General features: G+C 38.6%; 1 protein-coding gene across 16 annotated transcripts in view; it reads left to right on the forward strand.

The window, feature by feature from the left end:
• Positions 1-19,329, forward strand: part of ANKRD12 (ankyrin repeat domain 12) — a 134,041-nt gene that overhangs the window by 77,893 nt on the left and 36,819 nt on the right. Inside the window, exon 2 of one of the 16 annotated variants that reach the window (XM_033178338.1) lies at positions 15,834-15,913. The exons of 14 other annotated variants lie outside the window; for them this stretch is intronic. In XM_033178338.1, coding sequence (XP_033034229.1) covers positions 15,850-15,913 — 64 coding nt within the window. In that variant the 5' untranslated portion in view covers positions 15,834-15,849. Of the gene's footprint in view, positions 1-11,782; positions 11,976-15,833; positions 15,914-19,329 lie in introns of those variants that run through there. One more of the 16 variants, XM_033178339.1, reaches the window with a different exon arrangement.

Here is a 19,329-nt window from a genome sequence, read left to right on the forward strand (position 1 = left end):
TAAAAATGATCAACACAGAGCAGACAGTAACACAGAAAGAGGGATAAGAAGGGAGAAAGATTGGAAGGCAGAGAGAAGGGTAGGTGTAGGCAAACTCAGGTTGCCATACTGTTAAAATGGTCTAATGGTATAAAAGTAGAAACAGCTGCAGCTTTTTTTTTTTAAGCCAGCAAAATCTCGATACTTTGAGAAGGGAAGACTACAACTAGAAAACTGCAGAACAGTCTTCAGTTTAACACAGTAATTAACATACAGAAGTGCTTGAATAAAAACTGCCCTATAAAATTGATAAAGATTTAAGAAAAATAGTATTCGGATGTTGGTGAGCTTGGAATGAAGTTGGCATCATACACTGTTGCTGAGAGTGCTGTCTGGAAAACAGTTTGTTAATAAGTGTGAAAAATTCAAAAAGATATAACCAGAAATGCTGCAAAGATATAACCAGAAGTGCTGACTGTATATATGTGTGTAAAGCTGTTAACATATTAGTGCTTATAATAAAAAGTTAGAATGACTTAAATGCCCCAAAATGGGCAGAGAAATAATTTTTAAAGTTTATGTATCTTGTGTAGCCATTGTGTTTATAAATTTTCTAATGATATAGTTGTTTCTTCTATATACTGTATATACCAAAATATAAGATAATCTACATTTTCCTCCAGTAAGAATTAAAAAATTAAAAAGTCTTGTGGGCTAGGCATGGTGGCATGTGCCTGTAATTCCAGCTATTCCAGGAGCTGAACCCAGGAGTTTGAGACTAGCCTGGGCATTAGAGCAAGCTCCTGCCTCCAAAAAAAAAAAGAACACCTCTTCAGTAATTAAGAGACAACAGATGGAAATAAAGATTTTAAAAAGACAAAAAGCTTGTGAACTATTTGAATAAATAAACAATACAGGGATAAAATAGTCATCTATTTAAAGTATTAATTTGGCTGGGTACGGTGGTTTATACCTGTAATCCCAGCACTTTTGGGAAGTCGAGGTGGACAGATCACTTGAGCCCAGGAGTTCAAGACCATCCTGGGCAACAGGGTGAAACCCCATCTCTACAAAAAATACAAAAATTAGCCAGGACTGGTGGCGTGTGTCTGTAGTACCAGCTACTCAGGAGGCTGAGGTGGGAGAATGGCTTGAGCTCAGGAGGTGGAGGTTGCAAGGATCTGAGGTCGTGCCACTGCACTGCAGCCTGGTTGACAGAGCCCAACTATCTTTAAAAAAAAAAAAAAAAAAAGTATTCAAATATATACATTTGAGATAACATATGTATTAATGTAGAAATACTAATTTTCCCCCACTCTGTCCTGAAATGATTTTGTAAAAACTGTTCACATATTTTGAAATCAATGCTTCATCAACACCAGAACCACCTTTTAGCCACGACTGATTTTCCATCTTAACTTTTCTGTCTACAACCTTAGATACTCAGTACTTCTGAAATCCAAATATGATGCCATAGAAAAATTTATCCCAAATTACTTAAAATTTGTGCTTTTTATAACATAACCACTTACAGTACTTTCTAAAATATCCCCATATGTTATTACGAAAATATTCAAACATGTAGCAAAGCTCAAGAATTGTATAATGAGCATCCTGTACCCACTAACTACATTTAACAGTTGTTAACCTTTTGCTCCGTTTCCTTTTTTACACTATCACATATCTATCCATCAATCCATATTATTTTTTGATACATTTTGTAATAAGTTGAAGACATTCCTAAGTATTTAAGCATGCATTTCATTAACTAGAGTTTAAATTTTTTTGCAATATTTGTGATATAATTCTTAAATATAATGTATATATGAGTTTTTGAAATGCCTCCACCTGTATAATCAAGCACCATCAAGATGTAGACTGTTTCCAAGGCCGGGCACGGTGGCTCACGCCTGCAATCCCAGCACTTTGGGAGCCTGAGGTGGGTGGATCACCTGAGGCCAGGAATTCAAGACCAGCCTGGGCAACATGGTGAAAGCCCATCTGTACTAAAAATACAAAAAATTAGCCGGGTATGGTGGTGCGTGCCTGTAGTCCCAGTTACTCAGGAGACTGAGGCAGGAAAATCACTTAAACCTGGGAGGGAGAAGTTGCAGTAAGCCGAGTTCGCACCATTACACTCTAGCCTGGGCAACAAGAGCGATGCTCCATCTCAAAAAAAAAAAAAAAAAATTTCCATCACTCCTGAAAGTTCCTTGATGCCCCTTCCTAGTCAGTTCCTGCCCCTTCCACTGATAATTTTATACCCATCATGGTAAACATGATTAGACAGTAATGACTAATGGCTGATAAACTTGGGAGGTGGATTTTTACATACGCTTTTCAAATCAGAAAGGGTGGGTAGAGGAAAAACAGACCAATGATTATATAGTAGAGTAATCCAGCAGCACCTAGACTGTGTGATCTCTATGTACATAATCAAAGGAAGGAGATATGCCCTTATCTGCCTCCAGATGTGATACCTAAGAGGGATATAACATCACTTTATTAGTATTACAGCTGAGAATGCATCATCATGAGAAGTGCTCTTTTTAAAAAAAATAAAACCAGTTGGCTGGGCGCGGTGGCTCAAGCCTGTAATCCCAGCACTTTGGGAGGCCGAGACAGGCGGATCACGAGGTCAGGAGTTTGAGGCCATCCTGGCTAACACGGTGAAACCCCGTCTCTACTAAAAAAAAAAAAAAAAAAAATACAAAAAGCTAGCCCGGCGAGGTGGCGGGCGCCTGTAGTCCCAGCTACTCAGGAGGCTGAGGCAGGAGAATGGCATAAACTTGGGAGGCGGAGCTTGCAGTGAGCTGAGATCCGGCCACTGCACTCCAGCCTGGGCGACAGCGAGACTCGGTCTCAAAAAAAAAAAAAAAAAATACGGTTTTATGTCATGAAAGATTAAGAAATGGCAGTTATCATAAGAGACCAATAAAGGCAGTAGAAATATGCCAAATTATCTCCTGAGATGGTAATTAAAGGCAATACCTGCTCCTAGACTGGATCCTGTACTGGAGGGGAAAAATGATTATAAAGAACATTATTAGATCATTTAACAAGGAAATATACAGTAGATTGGTGTCATATCGGTGTAAATTTATGAAGTTGACTACTGTGCTGACAGAATATTCTTGTGTCTTAGGAAATACTAAAGTATATATGGTTTAGGGCCATGATGCATTTAATTTATACTCATATACTTCAGAAAAAGATATGTAATATATATACATATATATAGAAAGAAAACAAGTTATAAAGCAAGGAGGTAAAACATTAACTGGATAAATCTGGGTTACAGATATATAGTGTTCAGTATTTTTATTTCTCTAACTTTTTGTGAGTGTGAAATTATTTCTGAATAAAATTAAATATATATACAAATAACTAAAAGGAATGACTAAAATAGCAATTATCATTCCTACTTCCCAGATTATGGTCTTAAAAGTGTTTTCTACAAAATGAAAACCAAGATTTCTTAGAAGATGATTCCAGGTCTGGGGCAGGAAATACCTGAGCTTGGAATATCTTAAAATTCCAGATTTCAGGGAAGCTATCAAAGACTAATATAAGATCTTACCGAAAGGTGTTAGGAGACAATTTGGAGCAGTTTTGTGTTGACCAAAGATGGGACAGTGTGAGCTTCAAGAACAGTGTAAATTGCCATGGTTTGAAACCCATCAAATATGTTGAAACCCATGAGTTCATAATGACGATTTCCCCCTTTTATCGCTGTATAATAATTTGCATATTTATGGGGTACATGTGAGTTTGTTACATGCAAAGAATGTGTAATGATCAGGGGAGGGTAATTGGGGTATCCATCACCTTAAGTGTTATTTTTATGTGTTGGTATAATTTCAAGTCATCTCTTCTAGTTACTTTGAAATACACGTAATATTGTTACTAAGTATAGTCACCTTAATCTGCTATCAAACATTAGAACTTATTTTCATCTAACCCTGTGTTTGTATCCACATCCACTGCTTCCCCAGTCTCCCCCACCAATCCCCTTCCCATTCTTTGGTATCTGTCATTCTAGTCTCTATGTCCACGAGCTTAAGTTTCTTAGCTTCCACATAAGAGTGAGAGAACATGCTGTATTTGTCTTTCTGTGCCTGACTTACTTCACTAACTCCATCCATGTCGCCGCAAATGACATCCATGTTGCCGCAAATGACATTATTTCATTCCTTTGTGTGACTGGTTTCCTTCCTAGTGTATATATGCACCACATTTTCTTTATCCATACATCCGTTGATGGGCATTTAGGTTGATTCCTTACCTTTGCTGTCGGGATCAGTGCTGTGATAAACGTGTAAGTGCAAGTATCCCTTTGATGTGCTGATTTCCTTTCTTTTGGATAGATACTTGGTAGTGGGATTGCTGGACTGTATTCTATTTTTCGTTTTCTGAGAAATCTCCAAACGGTTTTCCATCGCAGTTGTGCTAATTTACATTCCGAATCACTGACAGTGTAAAAGAGGTTCCCTTTTCTCCACACCCTCGCCAGTAACTGTTATTTTTTGTCTTCGTGATAATAGCCATTCTAACTGGGGTGAGATGCTATCTCATTGTGATTTTGATGCCTTTCCCTAATGATTAGTGATGTCGAGAATTTTTTCATATATTAGCCATTTGTGTATCTTTTTTGAGAAATGTCTTCAAGTCCTTTGCCCATTTTTTAATGGGATTATTTGGAGTTTACTGTTGAGATACTTGCATTTCTTGTATATTCTGGATATTAGTCTCTCGTCAGATGAGTAATTTGCAAATATTTTCTCCCATTCGAGAGGTTGTCTCTTCACCCTCTTGATTCTTTTTGTTATGGAGAAGCTTTTTAGTTTGATAGCCCCGTTTGCCTAGTTTTGTTTTTGTTTCCTGTGCATTTGAGGTCTTAGCTCTAACATCTTTGCCTAGACCAATGTCCTAAAGAGTTGTCCATGTGCTTTCTTCTACAGTTTTATAATTTTGAGTCTCACATTTAAGTCTTTAATTCATTTTGAGTTGACTTTTATATGTGGTGAGAAATAGGAATCCAGTTTCATTCTTCTGCATACGGTTGTCCAGTCTTCCCAGCACCATTTATTGAAGCGAGTGTGCTTCCCTCAATGTATGTTGTTGGTGGCTTTATCAAAGATCATTTGGCTGTAAATATGCAGATTTATTTCTGGGTTCTTTATTCTGTTTCATTGGTCTCTGTGTCTATTTTTGTACTAATGCTGTGCTCTCTCAGTCCCTGTAATATATTTTGAAGTGATGCTTCCAGCTTTGTTCTGTTTGCTCAGGATTGCTTTGGCTTTTCAGGCTCTTTTTTGTTTCCATACATGTTTATGGATTGTTTTTTCTATTTCTGTGAAAAATGACATTGATATTTTGATAGGGATTACATTGAGTCTGTAGACTGCTTTGGGCAGCCTGGTCACTGTAATGACATTAATTCTTCTGATCCATGAGCATGGAAGGTTTTTCCATTTGTTTGTGTCTGCTTCAGTTTCTTTCATCAGCGTTTTGTAGTTTTTCTTGTAGAGAACTTCCACCTCCTTGGTTAAAGTTATTTCTGTTTTGTTTTGTTTTGATAGCTATTGTAAATGAGATTGCCTTCTTGATTTCTTTTTCAGCTGTTTCGTTATTGGTGTATAAAAATGCTACTGATTTTTGTATTTTGACTTTGTATCCTGCAAAGTTACTGAATTTGATTATCAGTTGTTAGTCAAATGTGTTTTCTGCTTGTGTTGAAATTATCATATGGTTTTTGCCCTTCATTCTGTTTATGTGATGTATGACGTTTATTGACTTGCATATTTTGAACCATCCTTGCATCCCTGGTATAAATTCCATTTGATCATGTTGTATTATCTTTTCGATGTGCCATTGGATACAGTTTGCTAATATTTTGTTGAGGATTTTTACATCTGTTCATCAGGGATATTGGCCCATCAGGGATGCTGGCCTGTAGTTTTCTTTTTTTGGTGTGTCCTTGTCTGGTTTTGGAATCGGGGTGATGCTGGCTTTGTAGAATGAGTTAGGGAGAATCACCTCCTCTTCAGTTTTTTGGAATAGTTGCAGGAGGATTAGTGTTAGTTCTTCTTTGTACTAATTGGTAATTCTTTGTACTACTTTGTAGTAATTCTTTGGTAGAATTCTGCAGTGAGTCCATCTGGTCCCCAGCTTTTCTTTGTTAGGAGACTTTTTATTACTGAATTGGTCTGTTGAGATTTTCTATTACTTTCTGGTTTGATTTTGGCAGGTTGTATATTTCCAGGACTGTATCCATTTCCTCTAGGTTTTTCAGTTTGTTGTGTTTAGTTCATAATAGTCTCTGGTGATTTTTGGTATTTCTGTGATATCGGTTGTAATATCCCTTTTTTATTTCTGATTTTGTTTGGATCTCCTCTCTTCTTGGTTAGTCTAGTTAGCAGTTTTATCTTTTCAGAGAACTGATTTTTCATTCCATAGATCCTTTGCATTTTTTAAAGTCTCTGTATTTTGTTTAGTTCTGCTGTGCTCTTTATTATTTCTTCTGCTAGCTTGAGGTTTAGTTTGTGTTTGCTTTTTTTAGTACCTTGAGGTGTGTGTCACTAGAATGTTTATTTGAAATATTTATTTGTGTTTATTGCTATAAACCTCTTATTTTAGCATTGCTTTTGCTGTGTCCCCAGGTTTTGGCATGTTGTGTTTCTACTTCCTTCTTCTTTTTTTGTTTTTTTCTTCTTCAAGACAGAGTCTAGCTCTGTTGCCCAGGCTTGAGTGCAGTGGCACGATCTCGGCTCATTGCAACCATTGCCTCCCAGGCTCAAGAGATTCTTCTGCCTCAGCCTCCCAAGCAGCTGGGACTACAGATATGTGCCTCCACACCTGGCTAATTTTTGTTTTTTTTTTTTTTATTTTAGTGGAGATGAGGTTTCACCATGTTGGCCAGACTGGTCTTGAACTCCTCACCTCACGTGATCAGCCCACTTCAGCCTCACAAAGTGCTAGGATTACAGGCATGAGCCACCATGCCCAGCCTCCGCTTTCATTTGTTTCAAGAATTTTTTTTATTTTCATCTAATTTCTTCATTGATCTAGTGGTCGTTCATGAGCATATTTTTTAATTTTTGTGTATTTGTATAGTGTTCAAAGTTCCTCTTGGTATTGATTTCTAGTTTTATTCCATTGTGGAATACAGTGTGATTTCAAGTTTTAAAAATTTGTTGAGACTTGTTTTGTGGCCTAACATGGTCAGTCATATGTTCCATGTGCTGATGAGAATATGTATTCTGGTTGGATAATACGTTCTGGATATTACGTTAGAATATGTATTCTGGTTGGATAATACGTTCTGGATATTAGTTGTTGGATAAAACGTTCTGAAAGTGTGTGTTAGGTCCTTTCGTCTGAAGTCCAGTATAAGTCTAGTGTTTCTTTATTTTCTATCTAGATGATCTGTCTAATGCTGAGAGTGGTGTGTTGAAGTCCCCCACTACTACTATCTTGGAGTCTTTCTGTGTATCTAGGAGTATTTGCTTTGTAAATCTGGGTACTGCAGTGTTGGGTGCGTATATTATTTTGAATTGTTATATTATCTTGCTGTAATGATCTCTCTATCGTTATATGATTACCTTCTTTGTCTTTTTTTAAACTTTTTTATACTTAAAGATATTTTATCTGAGCCGGGCGTGGTGGCTCAAGCCTGTAATCCCAGCATTTTGGAAGGCCCAGGCGGGTGGATCCCAAGGTCAGGAGATCAAAACCATCCTGGCTAACATGGTGAAACCCCATCTCTACTAAAAATACAAAAAATTAGCCGGGCGTGGCTGGAGGCGCCTGTAGTCCCAGCTACTCGGGAGGCTGAGGCAGGAGGATAGTGCAAACCTGGGAGGTGGAGGTTGCAATGAGCCGAGATTGCGCCACTGCACTCCAGCCTGGGTAACAGAACAAGACTCCATCTCAAAAATATATATATTTTTTATTCAATATAATTATAACTACTCTTGCTTGCTTTTGGTTTCCATATGCATGGAATATCTTTTTCCATCCCCTTATTTTCAATCTATATGTGTCCTCACAGGTAAAATGCATTTCTTATAGGCAGCATATAGTTGGATCATGTTTTTTACCCATTCAGCCAGTGTGTATCTATTAAGTGGAGAATTTAACCCATTTACATTCAGTTTTATTGATATGTGAAGTTTTGTTTCTGTTGTATTGTTGTTTTCAGGTTATTTTATGTGTTATTCTTTGTTCCTTTTTGTCTTGGTTGTCTTTATTGTTTGCTGATTTTCTGTGGTACTACCATTTGATTATTTTCTCTTCCTCATTTGTGTATTTACTTTACCGGTGAGTTTTATATTTTCAGGTGTTTTCATGGTAGTAACTGTTGTTCTTTCACCGCCAGGTTTAGGACTCCCTTGAGCATCTCTGGTAAGGCAGGTCTAGTGGTGATGAATTCTCAGTATTTACTTGTCTGGGGAAGATTATATTTCTCCTTCGTTTATGAAGTATAATTTTGTTGGATGTAGTATCTTTGAGTGACATTTTCTTTCTCTCAGCACTTATTTTCCTATTATATCCTGGCCTATAAGGTTTCTGCTGAGAAGTCTGCTGTTAGTCTCACGGTGGTGCAGGGAGGCCTCTCTGTAGGTGACTGGATACTTTTCTCTTAGTATTTTAGAATTTTCTCTTTGTTACTGACTTTAGACAGTTGGACTATAATGTGCTGTGGAAACCTTTTTGCATTGGGGATCACTGGGCCTCCTGCATCTGGATGTCTGAATCTCTTGCTAGACTTGGAAAGTTTTCATCTGCTATTTTGATAAATAGATTTTTCATCCCTTTTGTTCTCACCTCACCTTTGGGGATACCAGTAATTCATATATTTGGTTGCTTATAGTATCCCATATATCACAAAGACTTTGTCCATTCTTTTTTTTTGTTTCTTTCTTTATTTTTGTCTGGGTTGTTTCAAAATACCTGATTTGTTGTTGTTGTTGTTGTTGTTGCCCAGGTTGGGGTGCAGTAGTGTGATCTCGGCTCACTGCAACCTCTGCCTCCCAGGTCCAGGCAATTCTTGTGCCTCAGCCTCCCAAGTAGCTGGGATTACTGGTATGTACCACCACACCTGGATAATTTCTTGCATTTTTAAAAGAGATGGGGGTTTCACCATGTTGACCAGGCTGGTCTCAAACTTCTGGCCTCAAGTGATCCATCCACCTCAGCCGCCCAAAGTGCTGGGATTACAGGTATCAGCCACCGTGCCTGGCCAAGACCTGTTTTCAAGTTCTGAGATTGTTTCTTCTGCTGCGTTTGTCTGTTGTTGAAGTTTTTTAGTGTATTTTGTATTTCATTCAAGGAATTCTTCAGTTCCAGAATTTTTGTTTGGTTCTTTTTTTATGATCTCTTTCTGGTAAGTTTCTCATTCTTCTCTTGAATGGCTTTTCTGATTTCTTTATATTATCTTTGGAATTCTCTTATATCTCACTGAAATTCTTTTGTATCATGGTTTTGAAATTTTCCCCCCAGGATTTCTTGAATTTCTTTTTGATGGGGATCTGTTGATCAGGAATTACTATGGGGGTGTCATGTTTTCTTCTTTTCTCATGTTTCCTGTATCCTACATTCGTACCTGTGTATCTGGTGTAATAGTCATTTCTTCCAGCTTTTTGAATTTGCTTTCATAGGGGAGAGCTTCTTCCCAAGGATGTGTCAATGGTGTTAGCTGGATAGGGCCCTTTGGCTTTGGTTCGGAGTGCGTGTGATAGTGCAGTGTACTCTGTATGATTTTCTTTGGCTGTAAACAGTGTCATTGGTGTCTGTGATTTCCTTGGTAGTTTAGGGTGTAGTTAGTGGAGTTTACGATGAAGTTTTGCTAGGGACAGACATGTTGGGTGGGCCAGTCTTTGGCCCCAGTGGTGACAGTGGTGGGCTGAACATGGCTTATGCTGAGCCCCAGCCCAGCATATTCTGGCACTGGTGTTAGCAGGACCAGGTGCGTCAGTTCGTAGATGTCCAGGTAGCTTGTTTAGATGCCAGTAACGGCACAGTGGGCTGGGCAGGTGAGTAGGTTCTCAGGTCCCAGTGTGGTATGGACAGTGCCAGTGGTGGGATGATCCCTTGGATTCTAAGTAGTGAATGCTCGTGTTGGCAATGGCTGTGGTGCAGGGTCACCGCACAGCCCCAGACGCAACTCTCAGGCTCTCACTCTCTTCAGCAGAGCTGCACAGAATGGAGAAGGGAATACAGCCTTCGTACACAAGCCCCAGCACAAAGGCCATGCCACCAGTAGGGGCACAATCACCACTCACAGGCCTAGACAGGCAGCTCTCTGTTTCGCTCACCCCAACCTCCAGTGGTAGCAGCAGCAGCTGTACCTGCATTGGTGTTTGGAGTGGGAGAAGGGGTCCCACTCTATATGTGAGCCCAGGCACAGAAGCTGCTCCACTAGTGGGAGGTGGGGGGTCTCACTCCCACAAGGCTGAGCACAGAGTTTGTGCCACTGCTGGTGGTGGGGTCACTTTTCACAGCTGTGTGCAGGGAGCTCTGGGCTCTAGAAAGCTGATGCTTTAGTTTCCTTGTCCCACGGGCTTCCCTTTTGGTACAGTGCACTAATATTTCCCTGGAGAATCCTCTATTGAGTTAGAGTACCAGAAACCCCATAGCATCTTTGGGTCCAGCCAGCACTGCGCCACTCTAGCCCTCTGGGTGGAGACTGGGGGAGTGTCAGTGGAAGCTTCTGGGATGTGGAGATACGGGGTCTGTGGTTCCCAGCATATGATGAAGTCCCATGACAGCTGGGCTCTCGCGGTGGTGCCCAACTCCAGCCGCTTAGGTACCAGAGGCAGAGAGATGGGGTAGTGACCCAGTGCAAGTTCCCTGTCTGGTGCAGTGCTTGTGCAGGGTCTCCAAATCACTGCCTGCAGTAGTTTCAGGGTTGGTGTGGGTAGAGGAGCTCTCCTGTGGTTCAGATTGCAGCAGTTTGTGATGGGGTTGTGGACTACTGAAGTTCTCACTTACTCTTTCCCCTGCCCCAATATTGAGCCCCTCACGGCCGCCAGCAGATGTCAGACAAGTAGGCTGCTTGGTTCCTTCCCCTTCTCTGCCTCAAGTGTTTCCTGTGACTTCTCTGTTGGACTTTAATGTTCTCTTCCTAGATAACCTATTCAAGGTATGATTACCTATTTGTAATTTTGGCTCACTCTGGAGAAGGGTGGGTGTCTGATATCTCTAGTCTGCCATCTTGCTTAATTCTTTATGATAAGTTAAAAATTAATTCATCATCACAAGAAGGTGATAGAGAACCAGTTTGTCATCTTAAAAAATAGGCCAATAGCTGGGCCTAATGATGCATAACTGAAGTCTTAGTTAGGATACTGAGGTGGGAAGATCCCTTGGGGCCAACCTGGGCAACATAGAAAGATCATGTCTGTTAACAAAAACAAAAGTGGGATAGGAAGAGAAAAAATTCCTTTATCTTGCCTTCGTTACATGAACTCTGTCACTGGATAATTTCATCATAGGTAAGGAGAAGTATCTTTATAATATTAATCCAGCTAAAAAGAAAAAAGTTAAAATATGACTATTTTGCCATAGTTAATATAACTAAGCATTGAATATCAACACTTGCTAACACTAAATAAAGAGAAAAAGAATTTACTATATTCTTGCACACCTAATGAAAGAATATACTGTACTCCTGCTGTGGCCTTATCAAAGGGATCAAACCTTAGTCTCTTCATCCTCAGGATCCAGCTACCAATTTGCAGGAAATGCCAAGTTCAGCGGAGCAAGTTGAACTATACCAAGAGTATGCAATCAGCAAATTCCAGATTGTGAGAAAGCCAAACAGCCTTGGTTCTTTAACAGATATTTTGTGTGGAAAAGAAACAGAAGAAGACCATGTAGAAAAAAATAAAAATGATTTAAAAGGCACATCAGACTTTTAATGGGCAAGACTGAGAAATATGTGTTTAATAGTTGATTTATTCTTCTCTGGGAAAATCTTATAGAAAACTCAGGTAAGATAAATGGCATATATAATAACTAGATATTGAGGGACTTTTTGTTTTTTTTAGTACTGAGAAATTTTTAAGATTATATGTTAAGGGAAAAGCCTGATACATTTTCCATGCTTTTGAGAAGAGACCAGCAATAGTGATAGTTCTTTTGTTTAGCTTAGGAAACAAATCACTGCTTCCACTAAACTATCACCCATCCAAAAGTGGAACTAATTTAGGAAGAGGAGACAGGGGAAGTGGGGAATGAAGAAGAAAAAGATAACAGTGGTCAAGGATTGACATCGATATTTGAAGGAAATAATGAATGGAGCTAAAACTATAGAAAAAATGGTGAAGGTGGCAACTTTGCTTTTAATATCTATTTTCACCTCTTCACTATCCAGTAAAAATAAGCGAGCTTACCAGCCTTCCAAGATGGCCTATAAAAGTGGGAGAATGATAAAATTGAACAGACACAATGTTAACCCACCAAAGTGAAACTATTAGAGGAAACAGCTTAAACAACAACAAAAATGGGCACTTAGGAAAATTCAAGTACAGCATAAAAATACTTTCTGAGCTTAAAACTCGATGAAACGGGGGATGGTCACTGTGGAGACTTTAAATTACTCAACTGGAGACTTCTATTATTAGACTGGAAAAATAAAGTAAGATAAATCTTCACAATGTAGAGCAAAAATAGGCAGAGAATCATGAAAGAAAAGGTAAAAGACTTAAGGAACAGATTCAGGAGACATAACAGCTAATGTGAATAATGTAGGAATTTAAAAAGGAGAAAAACAGACGGAAGATAGATAATATTTATGCAAATAATAGAAGAAAATTTTTCTGAGCCGAAAAAGCCTATCAGTTTTGAAGTTCAGTGAGCTTCAGATTGATTTGGTGAAAACACACATACATACCCCTTGACATACCTTGGCCAAATTATTTAGCTGTGAAGTGACAAGTTATGGGCAAAGAAATATTGTCAGGTTGGCACTGGACTTCAGATCTGCAATAGTGGAAGATAGACTACTGAGAGAAAAGAACTGCAACATAAGAATCCTGTCCCTGGCTGAGATACTACTCACCTGTCAGGGTAAAAGGATAATTGCAAACATTTAAAGATTTTAAAAGCCTATAAACACATATATTTTCTTACACATTTAAAAAAAATAATGGGAGAATAAACCAACAACTTATGAAGTGGTTACCTAATAAGGAAAGGGGTAAAAAGGGAGGTTATGTAAATTTTACCATCTTTTTGAAAAAGAATCTAACAATAGCTAACAAAACTCAAGAGTCCTAGAGATACGTACTTGACATATTTATCAATGAAATGATAGGATATGAACAAGATCTTCAAAATGATACAGGGATGGGGCGAATGGAGGTGTGAATTGGTCAAAGATTGATGGTCACTGGAGCTGAGACAAATTGTCTCTATAACATTCTGTCCACTTTTGTATAAGTAAAAAATTTACCATCACAAAAATGCTCTAGCACAAAATGCACAAAAAATGCTCTAGCAGTCAAACTTGTGGGAGTATCTTATGTTTATTATAACATTCTTTTTAGGGGCAAAACATATAGCCATCACTAAGGGACTGGTTGATTAAATCAGTGTATAGCCTCACCATAAACTATTGCACAACCATGAAAAAAACATGTCAGTGCCGTGCTTGGAGTTGTAAGGTTACTTGAAGACATTTTTATAAAGTATTGTTGAGTTCAAAAAATCAAGAACAGTTATGTCTCATTTTTGTAAGATGAACTGTTTTTAAAATCTGTATGTATGTTTATGTACATATGTTTGTGTAAAATTTTATTAGCATGGAGCAGAATCTGGAAGGGTGTGTACCAGGCCATTAAGGAGACGTGTCTTAGGGAGCTAGTGGCAGAGGAGATGATGATTTGGACGGATGGAAAGGTCGAAGTACAGTCGAACACAATCATTGATAATTTTTTTATACATATATTTACAAGACTCAGCAAAATCTTCTTCTGCCCTGCATCACTGTTTAATCATTTATTCCCTTCCCTTTACAACTAAGCTTCTTAAGGTACGTTGTAGACTGACTCTCCTGCATGGAACCTAGTTTTACTGAGATTGCACTTGCTGTCACTGCCAGATCCCTCAGTCATATTTCAGTCCTTATCCTTTGAAATTCTCCATAGAATTTGACATTGTTGACCATATTCTTCCTAAAATTCTCTTGCCTTGGTTCCTGGGACAAACTTGGCTTTCATCCAACTCCCCAGACTCTTCCTTCTCAGTTTCCTCCTAGATTCTGGTCTTCATAGCTTCCTCATTTCCTTTCCATAAACACCCCGTGTTGATTTTCCCAAGATTTTTACTTTCTGGACCCCTCTTCTCATGGTGCATACTCTCTCAAAGAAATTTCACCCACACTTAGAGTTTTTACTACCATTTATTTTTTTATTTTATTTTTTTTTTTTCGCTCTGTCGCCCGGGCTGGAGTGCTGTGGCCGTCTCTCAGCTCACTGCAAGCTCCGCCTCCCGGGTTCCCGCCATTCTCCTGCCGCAGCCTCCCAGGTAGCTGGGACTACAGGCGCCGCCACCTCGCCCGGCTAGTTTTTTGTAGTTTTTAATAGAGACGGGGTTTCACCGTGTTAGCCAGGATGGTCTCGATCTCCTGACCTCGCGATCCGCCCGTCTCGGCCTCCCAAAGTGCTGGGATTACAGGCTTGAGCCACCATGCCCGTCCTTTACTACCATTTATAAAATGATTTGCAAATACGTCTATCTCAGACATTTCTCTTAAGCTTCAAACTTACATATTTGGCGGCTCTCTGAATATTTCCACCTGGATTTCCTCAGCTAAATCTCAAAAATCAGCATACCCCCACCATTACACTCCTCTTCATGTTTTTTCTACCTTAATTAGTGTAACGTCATTCATCTGCACATATAAGTCATACACTCAAGAGTCATCTAAACTCCTTCCTTTTCCTTCTTTAAATTACTCAACATCTGTTTTTGAGCACTCATTATAGGTTAGGCATTGCTTAAGTACTGAGGATACAGCTGATTAAGAAAATGGGGAAAACATAATCCAGTAACTCCTGTCAATTTCAGCTTTCAAAATATTTGTAAATCCATCTTCCAGCTAAAAGCCGAGAGTCCTTTGAACGTTTTCGTCCAATCTGAACTGGAGTAAAGATTATAATAGCTGAAATTGCATTAACTTCCGTGAGAAAGTAAGAGAGTAATATATTAAGACTGGATGCATGCAGTGGCTCACGCCTGTAATCCCAACACTTTGGGAGGCCGAGATGGGTGAATTGCTTGAGTCCAGGAATTCAAGACCATCCCAGGCAACGTAATGAAACCCCATCTTTACAGAAAATAAAAAATTAGCCAGGCATGGTGGCACACATCTGGAGTCCCAGCTGTTCGGGATGGAGCTGAGGTAGGAGGTTCACTTGAGCCTGGGAGGTCAAGGCTGCCATGAGCTGTGTTTGCACCACTGTACTCCAACCTGGACAACAGAGTGAGACCCTATCTCAAAGGAAAGAAAATAAGATTTTAAAGGTAAAAAATGTGTATATGGTATGTTAACTGTTACGCTGTTCTAAATATTATATATTTGGCTGCCCTCTGGATATTAAGAAATCTCAAAAATCAGCTACTAATTCTTTTAATTGCTGTCACTTCTGAAGATTGTAGCTATGAAAAGCAGCTTTGTTATAAACTTGCTTTTAGAAGTGCTGCAACAAATTTTCCCACGGAAGAAGGGAGGTGTTTTATTTGAACTTACATGTTTAATTAGTGCAGAACACACCTTCTAGAACCTTTTTGATTTTCACTGATCTTGATTGTTTCATGTGTTCATCAGCTATATATTGATTTTTCAGAATATTTATTTTCCACATGGTGAATGTGCCTGAATTATTGCTTGGTCAAAGTTCCTCAAGGAATGATACAAAAATCATCAGTAAGTATCATATAAAGATTTTGGAGTTGCTGAAAAAGACTGATGAAAATGCCCAAAATTTATTACTTAATTTACATGAGGTCCTTATTAGATTTAACTGTACCAAACTTCATCCAATCTAAATTCAGAACATACTAGGGTATAATCATATAAGTGCCCATAGATGTTTGTATATATGAAGCCGAGTAACATAATCTAATACAGCACATCATCTATGTGACAGATACACTTTAAGTGTTGAAAGTTAAAGAATAACCAAGATTATGAATTTCAGAACTTAATAAATTTGGAGTAACTAAGAGGGTGTCACGTATGTAGCATTCTAAATGTGGTTTATTCCATTAGTCATTGTGCTTTATGCCAGTGCTACTCAGAGTAGCCTTTCCATTAACTGTTTGTTACCAGCCCTCAAGGTAAGGAGCCTGTGCCAGAATGTCAGTCAGTGCATTGCTTCCTTCATCAGAAAGGAAAAAGTACTGTGGAAAAAATGTCCACTAAAGTAAGCAGTGTGCTTAGTGATGTAGTTGATTTCCATGTTTGGTACCAGCTCCTTATTTTATGATGGGTCAGTAATAATTTGCAGATTGGCCTATCTTTATGAACCACACTTTGAGTAGCAGTTTTATATCATGTGTATCAGACATTTATGATATTGTTGCAGGAATACATGTCCTGGTTATTACAGCTTATTTGTGTATAAATGTTTGGCACTTTTAGATGTACATAATTATTTAGTCTTTCTTTTTTGAGACGGAGTCTCGCTCTGTCGCCCAGTCTGGAGTGCAGTGGCCGGACCTCAGCTCACTGTAAGCTCCGCCTCCCGGGTTCACACCATTCTCCTGCCTCAGCCTCCCTAGTAGCTGGGACTACAGGCACCCGCCACCTCGCCCGGCTAGACTTTTGTATTTTTTAGTAGAGACGGAGTTTCACCGTGTTAGTCAGGATGGTCTCGATCTCCTGACCTCATGATCCGCCCGTCTCAGCCTCCCACAGTGCTGGGATTACAGGCATCAGCCACCGCGCCTGGCCAATTATTTAGTCTTTTTTCCCCTAACTTCTGCCGTTTTCCCTTAGTCTAAGTACATGTTACCTTCCTGTATAGAAATTCTGTCCAGCAATAGTGTTTGCTACAAATGATTGCTTCTTGCTACTGTGTGAGAACTCAGTCATATTCAGAGAACCAGATCTTGCTCATAAACCATAATCGTGGAAATGGAGAAGCAGGTAACTTGTGTCACATAACACCCCTCCCGCATACTTTCTGACACTCATTAATTGCCAAAGTAGAGATTTTGTTAACAACTTTGCCAGACACTGGTTTTATTACTTAGAGTGTCTAATGAACAAAGTTTAAAATGCCAGTCACTGTCAAAAGAGCTAGTCACCATTTTCTACCTTACTTTGTCTAAACCAGCTTTGTTTATTAAGCGGCTCCTATAAATGTTCCTCACTTGCATGCTTCAACTTAATCAAGAAAATGCTCCATTAATAAATAGACAAGCTACTTTTCGAGCTTACTGAAGACAGATTAGGAGACTGGAAATTACAGTAATATGTTGTTACCCACTGGTTTACTGCGTGCATTTCTGTGTCATAAAATAAAATAAAAAAAACGACCAGGCCTTTGAAGCCTACTTTTCTCAGTATTATAACAGTAAATTGTACTATTATAAATATATTGTAATTTGTACAACTTATTTCCTCAGTTTTATATTTCAGGAACTATGAAAATACAACTATTGGTACATACTTACGTGGAGTTTTAATAGTTAATAAATCAAGAGATCCAAAAAAAAAACCCCAATTATTTAAGTCAAAATATACCAGAATGTTTTATCAAATGGATTATATGATGTTAACAGTTAACCATAAATCGGGAGAAGTGTCAGCTTAGGAAGTTTTAAAGTAAATTTTTTTAACCTAAAAGCATAAAGACTACAAGAAGAGGTTACATTAGGTGTTTTTAGTATGTCCAAATATATATATCAACAAATTTGATCATTGGAAATCTAGACTTGATAGAGCATTTTATAGAGTAGTTTATATATTAGTATACCTAGAATACAAGATTTTTCATTTAACGTAGTTAAAATGTAAATAGTATTTTATTTTTGTCCTTTCTCAATGACGTCTTAGTAGCTTCCAGTGTATTTATTAGGTAATAATTCAGGCCTCATACAAAAAATTGCAATCCATTTGTAAACCAAGAACCTTGTTTTATTTAACCAGGACTATTAGTTACCTCCCTGATTAAGCCTATTTCTGAGGCTGTTGAATAGCAGCAAGCATCGTGTTTGGTGTTCAGCACCTTTGTCACGTATCCCTGTGATACGAGTGCTTAGAAAAATTAGGCACTTAGGGATCTGTTATGTGCGGAGGGCTGAGCATCGAGCGTAATAGGCAGTGAGGTATTCTTTAATGAACACTTAAAGTGTTTTGCATGCTTTATTTTTCCTGCTCTGCTTTGTAATGTATGTGGTGTGCTTTACACACAGATTTCTGAATCTTAGTTTTTTAAACTTTTTAAATGTGTATATCATCAACTTCTGCCTCTGTCTTAAGCAAACAGAACGCATACAAACGTAAATGAATTATATCAGCCTAGCTCCAAAGCCTAAGAGTTTTAAATTCCAGGTAGTTTTTTTTTTTTCCAAAAGAAAAATATATGTCAGTGTTACGTAGAGGAAAAAAGGAAAGAAATTGTGAATACGTAAATTAACATACACTGTAAGAAATCACTTTTAGCAGTGTCTATAAATCGAAACATCTTTGAATTGCATATATATATATATATATATATATATATGTATACATACACACACACACACAGAGACATACCAGAAAAATAAATGGCAAATTGTGCTTGCAGCTGCAGTGTTTTCTGGATGGCTGCAAATTAATGTAAGTCTTTAAACTTTATGGTACATAAGACTATTACATATCTTTTTTTTTTTTTTTTTTTTTTTTTGAGACGGAGTCTCGCTCTGCCGCCCAGGCTGGAGTGCAGTGGCCGGATCTCAGCTCACTGCAAGCTCCGCCTCCCGGGTTCACGCCATTCTCCTGCCTCAGCCTCCCACGTAGCTGGGACTACAGGCGCCCGCCACATCGCCCGGCTAGTTTTTTGTATTTTTTAGTAGAGACGGGGTTTCACCGTGTTAGCCAGGATGGACTCGATCTCCTGACCTCGTGATCCGCCCGTCTCGGCCTCCCAAAGTGCTGGGATTACAGGCTTGAGCCACCGCGCCCGGCCGTAAATATCTTTCTTTGAAGTTCATGTAAATATAGTAGACAAATTTCAAATGTATTTGCCTAAAAAATGTAGTTATTTATTGCAGATACCAAAGTTAATAGTTTTTTTGTTTAAAATATTAGCGATGTGTTTTCCTTAGAAACTGAATTTCTATCAGTGCCTATCA

The sequence above is a fragment of the Trachypithecus francoisi genome, unplaced genomic scaffold (genome assembly GCF_009764315.1).
Source record: "Trachypithecus francoisi isolate TF-2019V2 unplaced genomic scaffold, Tfra_2.0 Lachesis_group19, whole genome shotgun sequence".
Taxonomy (NCBI): Eukaryota; Metazoa; Chordata; class Mammalia; order Primates; family Cercopithecidae; genus Trachypithecus; species Trachypithecus francoisi.